At 57.2% G+C, this 12,069-nt stretch overlaps 1 protein-coding gene across 1 annotated transcript; it reads left to right on the top strand.

Annotated features, from left to right (window-relative positions):
* The first annotated feature begins 2,073 nt into the window (after nt 1-2,073).
* On the top strand, nt 2,074-9,391 carry VSIG8 (V-set and immunoglobulin domain containing 8). The gene is made up of 7 exons (XM_074938144.1): nt 2,074-2,122; nt 4,685-4,851; nt 6,126-6,327; nt 7,403-7,567; nt 7,946-8,080; nt 8,809-8,947; nt 9,298-9,391. Exons 1-7 carry the CDS (start codon nt 2,074-2,076, stop codon nt 9,389-9,391), a joined length of 951 nt encoding a protein of 316 aa, XP_074794245.1.
* The last annotated feature ends 2,678 nt before the right edge of the window (nt 9,392-12,069 follow it).

Raw genomic sequence — 12,069 nt, 5'->3', positions numbered from 1 at the left:
ATCACACCCCATCACATGCGCACAGTCACACGCACACCGTCACACCCCATCACACACTCAAAAGTCACATACAGTGTGTGTGAGATGGGGTGTGACAGTGTAACACACTCCCAGTTATACAAACCATCACACACAGTCACATCCTCACAGTCACATCCCATCACATGCTCAGTCACACACCCTGTCACATCCCATCTCTCACACACACTGTAACACATAGTCCCACAAACCATCACATGCTCACAGTCACACATACCCCATCACACCCTTTCACACCCCGTCACATGCCCACAGTCCCACACCCCGTGTCAAGGTTCCTTCCCCACTCTGAACTCTAGATGTGGGGACCTGCATGAAAACCTCCTAAGCTTACTTTTACCAGCTTAGGTTAAAATTTCCCCAAGGTACAAACTATTTTACCCTTGGACTTCCACTGCCACCACCAAACTTTATCTGGGTTTCTGAAAAAACGTAGTTTGGAAACGTCTTTCCCCCCAAAATCCTCCCAACCCTTGCACCCCACTTCCTGGGGAAGGTTTGGTAAAAATCCTCACCAATTTGCATAGGTGACCACAGACACAAACCCTTGGATCTTAGAACAACGACAAAGCATTCAGTTTTCTTACAAGAAGACTTTTAATAGAACTAAAAAAGGAATCACCTCTGTAAAATCAGGATGGTAGATATCTTATAGGGTAATTAGATTCAAAACATAGAGAATCCCTCTAGGCAAAACCTTAAGTTACAAAAAAGACACACAGACAGGAATATTCATTCTATTCAGCACAGCTATTTTCTCAGCCATTTAAAGAAATCATAATCTAACACATACCTAGCTAGATTACTTACTAAGTTCTAAGACTCCATTCCTGTTCTATCTCTGGCAAAAGCATCACACAGACAGACACAGACCCTTTGTTTTTCTCCCTCCTCCCAGCTTTTAAAAGTATTGTCTCCTCATTGGTCATTTTGGTTAGGTGCCAGCGAGGTTACCTTTAGCTTCTTAACCCTTTACAGGTGAGAGGATTTTTCCTCTGGCCAGGAGGGATTTTAAAGGGGTTTACCCTTCCCTTTATATTTATGACACCCCGTCACATGCTCACAGTTGCACATTCACACACTCACTGTTACAGGCTCATTGTCACACACTGGTACGCCCTATGTCGCACGCTCACACCCAAACTGGCCGCTCAGGTGGACTCATGTTTACCCTCCCTCCCTGGCTGTTTCTAATGTTCCTTTGGTTTTGCTCATTCTGCAGATGGTCCCTCTGCCCCCGGCACCAGAGACAGATGTGTTGCTGGCACAGGCAGCCTGCCCTGCCCCCTCCTCCACTGCCTGGCCAGACCTGGGATGTTCTCTCACTAGGGATGCCAATTTTGGTTGGACATATTTCTGAAGGTTTCATCACATGACATAATCTTTAATTAAAGATTAATCTTTAAATTCCTGGAGACTCCAGGGCAATCCTGGAGGGGTTGGCAACCCTATCTCTCCCTTGAGACTCCGAGTGACAAGCGGGCGCCTGGTATGGGCTTGCGGCTGTGTCCCACTGGCTATGGTGCAGGGGGAGGGGCCGGCAGCCTGGCAGCCACACACACCACACAGGGCGAATAGACATCTCCCTGCTACCAGGTCACTGGCGCCCGCCGCTGCGGGTGGAAACTGTAGGTGTAAGCTCAGCGGGTGTTGAGGCCCCATTAAAAGCTTTGAGGCCGGCTGTCGCCAACCTCCCTCCCAAGCCCTGAGCCTAGAGAGCCACCTGTCAGGCCTCCCTGTGCGAGAAGGATGCAGGGCAACAGGCCCGGCTAGCAGGAAAGCCCACGCCAGCCAAGCCAGTGTTAATTACCAGGTAGGCACAGGAGGGAGCGGGCGGCAGCTCACACTCACAGCTTGGAGCCGCTCACTCACCTCCTCACTCACCCCAAAGGCATCCTCCTTGCAGGGAGGAACACCCAGCCCCGGCAGATAAAAGCAGCCCCAAGACGCTCTGCTTCCCTGTCTCCGAGCTCCCCACCCAGGATCGTCTCTCTTCTCTGCTGCTCTGGATACGCTGGGAGAGGCTGCAGGACCATGGCTGGGCGAGGGACTGTCCAGCTCCTCCTCTTGTGTCTAACACCAGGTAGGCTTCTCCAAGGGACCCCTCAGGCCCTCCCCAGCCAGCAACAGGGAGCCGGAGAGGGTGGGAACGCTACTGAACTTGGCTCTAAACCCCCCTCCCTCCCCATGGCTCCCAGCCTGGCAATTTAGGGCTCATCTACATGGGGAAATTGCCCAGCATAGCTGTAGTGGAATAATGCCTGTGAGCTCCTTGGGGCAGGAAATGTCTCTTTGTTTTGCATTTGCACAGCCCCAAGCACCATGGGGCCTGGTGCCTGGCTGGGGCTGTTAGGTGCTATGATAATACACCTAATAAATAATGTACAGCTCCTAGCACCATGGGGCCTGGTCCCTGGCTGGGGCTGCTAGGAGCTACGGTAATACACCTAATAAATAATAACAATAATAGGTGTGCTGGAATAACTTCCTCGTGTGGACACTTGATTAGAGAATAACAGGGAGTTCATTATGGAACAGGAGCAATTATACTGGAATACAGTCATTCTCGTTCCAGAGAAGCGTTCACACTGGGCAGTTTAGCAGACAGAGCTAGAGCCGAATAGTTATTCCCCTATAGCTGTCATTTTACACCTGTATGTACTCAAGCCCTTAGTGCGCCACAAAACTGCTCCGGCTCCATAAATCTGGGCATTTCCCGTATGGAGCAGCGCTGACAAAATGCAGCAAGAGAGAAACCTCTTACGGTACGTCTACACTGGAGCTGGCAGTGTAATTTCCAGCTCAGGTCGGTGTACACAGAGTAGTTTTGATTGAGCTAGTGCACTACAGCTGTGGTTCTCAACCTTTCCAGGCCACTGTCCCTCTTTCAGGAGGCTGATTTGTCTTGTGTAACTCCAAGTTTCACCTCACTTAAAAACTACTTGCTTGCAAAATCAGACATAACAATACAAAAGTATCACAGCCACACTACTATTGAAAAATGGCTGACTTTCTCATTTTTACGATGTATTTATAAAATAAATCGATTGACATATAAATATTGTACTTACAATATAAAAAGCAGTATAAACAAGTCATTGTATGGAATTTTAGTTTGTACTGATTTCGCTACATGTAGCCTGTTGTAAAACTAGGCAAATATCTAGATGAGTTGATGTGCCCCCTGAAAGATCTCTCTGTATCCGCAGCATTTCAGGGAGAACCACTGAGCTACACAGAGCAGCGTAGCTGCCATGGCATGGGTGGTAGGACACTTGGGATAACTACCCCGAGTACAGTCCCGCCCAGGACTCCAGGTGCTTGCTCAGGTGGCTAGCCCATCCCACCCTCAGTGCTGCCAGAGTTGGACTGCTATTTTTACTGAGCTAGCAGCTCCATCAAAGCTAGAATATGTGTATCTACCTGAGCTGGAATCCCCTCAGCTGCCGCAGGAGTGACAATCAGCCAGCAGCACCCTTCTCTCAGGCATGTTCCCTTCCTGTGCTGTCCTCCCATATAGTGACACTTTGCAAGCAAGAGTCCTTTGCACCTGGGTTACACTGCACCTAGAAAGTGCTCTGCGAAGAGTCACCAATTAATTACACAACAATGAAACACTGGGGAGGTCCCCTCAGGCTGGTAGCAGGCAGCTCTCCCAGAGTACCAAGGCTGGGTGTGTTCTGCAGACATACCTGGCTTAGACACATGAGCCCTGGCAGATCTAGCTCTGAGGACCTCCCCTGTGGACTCTCTTCCAGCTGCAGGCAGGGGGCATGGCTGGGCTCCCCAGGCCTGTGGATCCCTGGCTGCTGTTGGCAATTGGTGCAAGTTGGAGAAGCCTCTTAATGAAACAGTGCAATAAATAACAATACCCCCGCCCCCTCATCCCCTGCAGGACCTTCGCTCACTTTCCCAAGGCTGAGTCAGGACGCAGCAGGTTGCTGAAACTGGCAACTTTAAAAATCAGTTGAGTGAAATTGTTCACTTCATCGGGGGTGTGTGTGTGTGTGTGTGTGTGTGCAGGACGCTGCCCTCTGCTGGCTGGAATGTGTTGGACTGGCACACTCGTGAGTGCATTATGTGCACGCTTGTTCATTGCAGTGCCCCCTGCTGCACGGCATTTCAAATCGAGCCCCAGTATCCCCAGTGTGGCTCCCCCTAGGGGCTGTCTGAGCTCACTGGCCTGAGGTAAGTATTAACCAGAGATCACCCCAGGGGCACTGGCCTCAGATACAGGGAAAAGCCCACCCTGCTTCGCTGTATTCTGACAGGGCCAAGTGGGATCCTTGCAGCAAGATGTCCACAGCTTGACAAATATTGGGCAATAGAGCCCAGCTCCGGGGAAGGGAGCCCATCTCTGCCCAGGGCACAGCCTGGTCCCTGGGTGGATAATGCCCCCCTGTGCAGCATCTTCTAAAAGTTGATGGGACATGCTTCCCCCAGAGCCCCTTGTCTGACATTCCCCTCACTCATTCCCACACTGGCAGGCCACAGGACTGGCTCCCTGCATAGCTGGCTCTGGGCACTGCAGGAAGGGCTCAGTCTCCGCAGAAGGTGCCCGGGGACTCCTCCCTCTCTTTGCAGCTGTTCTGCCCAGCACTAGCCTGTCTGTCCTGATGGGCGGCTCTGTCTGTCTGTCCCTCAGCTCTGCTGGAGGCCGTGCGGATCAATGCAAAGGGCCAGCAGGTGCTTTACCTGGCTCAGGGGGACTCGGTAAGGCTGCGCTGCCCCTACATCCTGGAGCCTGAGGACAATGGACCCAACAACCTGGACATTATATGGACCATGGTGAACCCTGACCAGAGGCTGCCGGTGAGTCTGAGTCCTGTCCCTCATCCCACTTCCTTAGCAAGGCCCATCAAACGCCTGGTTGGAATCTGTGCTGGGGTCTGTTTCCAGCTCTGCCCCTGGCTTGCTGGGACACCTTGGCCTAGTTCCTGCCCCTGCCTTTGCCTCATGGACTGCTACCCCCTGCCCAGCACTGGGTCCTTGCTCAGATTCCATCTCCCATGGATCCAGTCCGATTGCAGAGACCCCTGGGCACTGCCCCCTCTGCCAACCTGGCTGATGGCACCCGGCCACCCTTCCTCACCCCTGTGTGTGTGCATATTCTTGAGCCCCCTCACGGTGCCGGTCCCTCCCTCGGGCACAGCCCCACCAGCAGGTCCGAGTCTCCCCCAGGGCCCATTGAATTGTCCTGTCCCAGCTGCCCCCTGTGACTTGCCCCAGCGAGAGGCCTCCCTCAAGAGGGGCTGTCACCCTCTGCTCCTGAGGCCTTGACCCCTTCCCCCTGGGCCCTGCGCATCTGCCTTCCACAGAATCCCTTACATCCCCTTCCCCCCGCCGCCCCATGCCTGGACTCTGAGCTCACCTGGCTTGGGCTCCTCTCTGCTCCCAGTTGGCCCCAGTCCCTGGGCAGGGCATTCCCTGCCCCACTACCCAGCACCATCAGTGTAGACTGGGGTTCTCGAACTTCATTGCACCGTGACCCCTTCTGACAACAAAAATTACTACACGACCCCAGGAGTGGGGACTGAAGCCTGAGCCTGCCCGAGCCCCTCCACCCCGGGCCGGGGGGCCAAAGCCAAAGCCCGAGCCCCACCATCCTGGGTGGGGGGTGGTTGGGGGGGGCAAAACCCAAGCCCTACTGATCCAGGCTGGGGGAGGGAGCAAAGCCAAAGCCCGAGGGCTTCAGTCCCAAGTGCGGGGCCTGTAACCTGACCCGCAACACCCAGGGCTGAAGCCATGGGACTTTGGCCCTGGGCAGTGGGGCTCGGGCTTCAGTCCTCGGTGGTGGAGTTGGGGTTGGGGCTTGGACTTGGCCCCAGGCCCCAGAAACTCTAACACCAGCCCTGGTGACCCCATTAAAATCGGGTTGTGACCACTTTGGGGTCCCAACCCACAGTTTGAAAACCACTGGTGTAGAACATGCATCTCTAGCAGCTCCCTGTACAGGATGGTCCCCAAGGACCTGGATTCTCAGCCCCCAGTGCTGCTCCTGCCCTGGTTCTGCCCCTTGGCAGGTCTCTAGTCCCCCTTGCTCACCACCCACCATTGCTCACTGCTGCTTGGTTCCTCCCCGTCAGTTCCTGATCTACCAGGACCAGAAGATCAGGTATGGCAGCGTCCCAGGCCTGCAGCAGAGGGTGGCATTTGTGGCCCAGGACCCAAGCCTGTATGATGCCTCCATCCACCTGGCAAACCTGCAGGTGTCGGACTCGGCCACCTACGAATGCAGGGTGAAGAAAGCCACTGTCGACACCCACTTGATCACCATTACCGTGCTCGGTGAGTCCCGCCCGCACCTGCTGGCCCCTCACCCCCAGCAGTGGCAGATTAGCCACTGGGCCAACAGGGCCCATTCCCAGGGCCCCCAGCCAATTGGGGACCCCCCAGAGAAATGGGTGCCCATGCCCTGACTAACTTGCCCACCCAGCCCTCCTGCTGGGGAGTGGGGGATTGCTCTGCAGGCAGAAGGGGCCCCCACTTGCTCTGACCCAGGGCCCCACAAACCTTTAATCCGCCTCTGACCCTGACCCATCCACTGCCCACTGACTCAACCCCATCCATTAACCCAACCCCACCCACTGACCCAGCCCCACTCACTGACCTAACACGAACCCTTGCCAACACCCCCCAGGTCACCCTCATCATGCTAGGTGAGTCCCACCCCCCCGCTGATCCCCCATGGTCCACTGACCCACATTCTACTCACTGACCTAGCCCCACCCATTAACCCAGCCCCACCTTCTGACCCAAATTCCACCCACTCACCCAACACCAACCCCTGCCGACACCGTCACTGTGCTAGGTGAGGCCCAGCAACCCTGCTGATCCCCCTGCACCCATTGACCCACCCCCACCCACTGACCCACCCTCACCCACTGCCAACACCCACCAGGTCACCATCACTGTGCTAGGTGAGTTCCAATCCCCACCCACGGACCCAACCCACTAACCCAAACTCCACCTACTGACCGAACCCCCACAACCTAACCCCGGCCACAGATCTAAACTCCAACCACTGACCCAACCTTCACTGCCCCCGCCACCCCCAGACCTACCTCTGCCCACTGCCCCCGCCTGCCATTCCCTGTGGACAGACACTGCCTACTGATCTGACCCTGCCTGCCAGTCCCCATATGCTGACCCGAGGCCACTGACCCTGCCCACCAATCTGCCTGCCCATCAGCAATCCCCATCCTCTGACTACCCCTTTCAGGGGGCACTGCCACCCCATTCCTGCTGTACCCGGGCTCTGCCTGCTTGCCTTTCTGTCTCTGAGCATGGCCATGTCTACTTGTCCATCCCTGCTTCTCCTTACTAGCTCCCATTAACTGATGCGATTTGTGTCTCTCCCCAGAGAAGCCGGCCGCCCCTCGGTGCTGGATGGATGGGGAGCCAGCCAGGGGCAGGGACCTCATGCTCAGGTGCTGCTCTGACGGAGGCTCCCTTCCCCTCTCCTACCAGTGGTCCAAGATGGGAGGGGACTATGCCATGGGCTGGCTGCCCCCCAGGACAGTGCAGGGTAAGCAGTGGGGGCGGGGGTCCCTGGGAGGTGGGCTGCTCACTTTGCTGAGCTCATCATGGGGTGTGTGCCCCAGGATGGTGCAGGGGAGAGGTGGGGGCCGCCAGAGGGTGGGATGCTCTTGTGCTGAGCTGGGAGCATCCCCTTGGCAATGTCTGTGACATGAGTTTCCTGAGGTCTTGGCACCGGGGGGACCCTTTTCATGGAGGGAGCAGCTGGGGTGTTTTTGGGGGTGGGCCCAGGCATGGCCCTGATGTGTTGCCAGGGGGCTCTGCTGCCCTGCGCTGTCCCAGGGCCCCCTAGGGGTGGAGGATCTGGCGCCGCCCTGTCGGGGGTACTTTGTGGGGGCTCACTCAGGGCTGGGTCTCTCCTGAGCAGGGCAAGGCTCCGGAGACCTGATGATCCAGAGCCTGTCACAGGAGCACGCCGGGACCTACTGCTGCCGCGTGACCAACAGGGTGGGTTACACCCAGTGCACGGTGCACGTCTCCGTCCCTCGCGCCGGCTACTCAGGTAGGATGGGGGGCACAAGGCCAGGACAGGGGGCAAGCACCCGAGCGCCCAGCGGGGCAGGACCCAAGTGTCTGGCAGCAGCTTCTTGAAGCTGAGCCTGGACCCCAGGCTGGGCTGGGAGCGGGACCAGCCTGGCGTTGTGAGCACCCCGAGGGGAGGGGCATGTCCAAAAATATCAGTGTGAGGGGCAGCCTGAGGGGCCGGAGCCGGAACAGAGCTCAGCCCCCAGGGAGCACTGGAGACCCCCCCTTCCCTGTAGGTAACAATGGAGAGCCCCCTTCCCTATAGGGAACAATGGAGAGCCCCCTCATAGGGAACAATGGAGAACTTCCTTCTCCATAGGAAGAAAAGGAGTACTTGTGGCACCTTAGAGACTAACAAATTTATTTGAGCATGAGCTTTCGTGATGCATCTGATGAAGTGAGCTGTAGCTCACGAAAGCTTATGCTCAAATAAATTTGTTAGTCTCTAAGGTGCCACAAGTACTCCTTTCACAGGAGCTAATGCCCATGCAGGGCCCCATGGATTACATGGGCCTGGCCAGGGCCTCATGGGCAGCCCAGCAGGGGACGCCCCTTGGGCATGCAGAGCGAATATGGGAACAGTGCCCAGTGGGCAGGGGTGTCGATGGGGCTCAGCAGCCAGGAGTCCCTGCGGTGCTTTCTGGGTGTAGGCCCCAGCCCGGTATGGGGAGGGGACAAGGTGACAGGTTTGCTCTCCTTCTGTAGGTTCAAGGAACGTGGGGCTCATCGTGGGCTCTGTCCTGGGGGCCATTTTCCTCCTGGTCCTGCTGCTCTCGATCCTCTGGGCCCTGCTGTGGTACTGCAGACGGAGGCACTGCCAGCCCGTGGTGCCTACTGAGATCAGGTGACACCTCTGGGCTGGGGGAAGGGGGCGCTGTGGAAGGGAGGTGGGGAATAAGGGGGAAGGGGCAGGGAAAGAAAGGGGGTTAAGGAAAAAGAGGGGAAACAGGCAAAGCTTGGAAGAGGCTGGAATGATAGAGCGAGACCAAGGAAGAGGGGACTCGAGGCTCAGGGTGACACTGTGACCCGAAGCGGCTGCGTTGGCACCCAGAGTGACCCTGCATGCGCCCCGAGGGCGAGCAGACTGTGGGTAGGCCAGGTAGGCCTGGCACTGGCACAAAATGAGCCAGCGGAGGGGCTGGGTGCTAAAGGGGCAGGGAGGAGTGACCTCACGCTGCCTATCCCTGCCCACAGAGACTGTGCCCCTGCTGGCCCATACAGAGGTGGCCACCTGCACCCCAGCCACGGCTGCTCACATCACGTCAGCTACACGCCATGCCAGAAGTAACACCCCCAGGGGTGGGAAGGAGAGCACCCCCTGCAAGCAGCGGGACTCCCAGCTATGCTCCAGCTCCAAGCAACTCAAGAAGCAAGAACCTCCCCACTGTGTGCCCAGCCCCACAGCTCCATCCACCCTCTGCGCAGATCCAGGGAGCTCCGACGCTGCTCCTGCCCATGGGAAGCCCATGAACAATCCCAGCTGCTGCGGGGGCATCCCCATGATGGCGCTGACACTGGGCAGGGCTCTTGGGCTGAGACCCCAGGGCGGTAACAACATTCAGGGACCTAGCGCTGACCTTTATGCCTCTTTCACAGGGTTGCTGAGCCCCTGCCCCATTTCCACCAGTGGGGAGTGGGAGAACCCCCCACCCATGCCATACCCACCCCACGGCTAGGGAGACTCCTTACTGCACACAAACAAGACGTAGGGCTGGTAATACCCCCCGCACCCACCCTACACACACACACTCAGTGGGGTGAACTGTATCACGACATGTCAGGCCGTGTGTCGTGACATGATGCACCTGGCACTAGCCGGATACAAGTATGGAATGTGACGGGGGGAGGGCAGACAGCACCCAGCAGCCTGGGAACTGCCCCTCTACAGCTCAACACATTGTTTCTCTAGGAGGCCCTGGGGTTTGCACAGCCTGTCCGGGCTCCAGCTGGAATGACGGACACACCTTACTCATGGACCAGGGTGATGGGGACAGATGGGGAGGGGGCTCCCTGGGGCTGGGGTGATGGGGTAAGATGGGGAGGGGGCTCTCTGGGGCTGGGGTGTTGGGGTCAGATGGGGAGGGGGCTCTCTGGGCCAGGGATGATGTGGGGGACTCCTTGGGGCTGGGGGTGATGGGGTAGGGATGATGGGGGTCAGGTAGGGAGGGGGGCTCTCTGGGCCAGGGACAATGGGGTCAGATGGAGAGGGGGCTCTCCGGGCCAGGGATGAGGGGGGGGACTCCTTGGGGCTGGGGATCATGGAGTCAGATGGGGAGGGGGCTCCCTGGGGTCAGGGATGATGGGGTCAGATGGGGAGGGGGTTCTCTAGGCCAGGAATGATGGGGTCAAATGGGGAGGGAGCTGCCTGGGACTGGGATGATGGGGTCGGGGGGGAAGAGGTTCCTAGGGATGATGGGGACAGATATTGAGGGAGCTCCTTGGGACCAGGGGTGATGGGGTTGGGTGAGGAGGGGGGTCCCTGGGACTGGGTTGATGGGGTCAGGGGGGAAGAGGTTCCTAGGAATAATGGGGGCAGATATTGAGGGAGCAACTGGGGACCAGGGGTGATGGAGTCAGGTGGGGGAAGGGGTGATGGGGACAGATGTTGAGGGGGGTCCCTGGGGTCAGGGTTGATGGGGTCTGATGGGGAGGGGGTTGGGGTGAGGTGGGGTAGAAGCTTCCACACCAACTTTTGTTATTGCATGGTTCAGTCATCATGCTCTAGTGTGGCAAGCAGGGAACCTGGACTCCTGGGTTCTGTTTCCATCTCTGCTACTGATGTGTCCCTGTGTGACCTGGGGCAGGTCCCTTTCCCAAGCTGTGCCTCAGTTTCTGCCTCCATAGACTGCAGCTGGTGATGCACACTTCGTCTGTGGAGAGTGGTGTAAGAGCCAAGTAGCACTGCTCCCAAGGGAGAGGTATCAGTCTATAGATCGTGTGTGTCGCACAGGGGGTACCAGGCTGGCCACAGGTAGTGGCATGTACAGAGCAGTTCCATTAAAGGAGTCAAATGGACTGATTCATTTATGGGAAGTGTCCTCTAACACCATCAGAAGGAGAGACCCGCCCCTCCCCAGGGCAATAGATGGGGCTGAGACCTCTTCCCCTCCTGGCTACAGGGTGGGGAGGGTGTGAGGGCTGTGCCCCATGAGAGCCACTCATGGGTGCGTACACACACACACACACACGCAGCCCTCTCACTGCATGCTCACTCACATACACACACACACACACCCCTTTTCCGTGGCAGGCTCTGGGCTTGCATGGGCACACGGGTTCCTTTCAGACCTGTCACCCCTTTGTTCCCATTCTCTTTCTCTTGGTCCCACATAGCCCCAGGAGAGGGGAGCTCCCAGTCCCAGCTCCTGCTCTGAACTACTCTCCCTGCTGCCCGGGAGCCCTCACTGCCTGCCCAGCCTCCCTGGCCAGCTGGGACAGGGACTGCGGGGCTCGGATTGACCCTTCGAATGACTGTAATTACCATTGGAACAATTCACCAGGGGTTGTGATGGAATCTCCATCACTGACAGTTTTTAGACCAAGCTGAGATGTTTCTCTAACAGCTCTGCTCTAGGAATCACCTGCGGTCAGCTCTCTGGCCTGGATTATCCAGGAGGTTGGACTAGATGAGCACAGTGGTCACTTCTGGCCTTGGAATCCATGAATCTTTTATACTCGTCTCTGGTTACTAAGGGCATCAGCCCCAGCCGTGTCCAATCAGGTGACAGAATGGAGGAAGGGGAGATGAAGGCAGCTGAGTACTGGGAGGGCAGGGGGTAGGGAGGATGGGGCGCAGCAGCCCCTAATGCTGGCCCATGCCCCACTCCCAAATGATCAATGCCCCCGCACACTATCCCCCCATAGCTCCAGTCTGCTCAGCCCAGCTCCCATCACCTCCCCCTGCCCTTGGCACATAGGCCTGGGCTAGTAGAGAGCATTCTGAACTGGGGTGCAGGAGCCTGAGTT

The sequence above is a fragment of the Natator depressus genome, chromosome 24, assembly GCF_965152275.1.
Source record: "Natator depressus isolate rNatDep1 chromosome 24, rNatDep2.hap1, whole genome shotgun sequence".
NCBI classification, from domain to species: Eukaryota; Metazoa; Chordata; order Testudines; family Cheloniidae; genus Natator; species Natator depressus.
The sequence above is the reverse complement of the archived record's forward strand: the minus strand, read 5'-3'. Positions and strand labels throughout refer to the sequence as shown.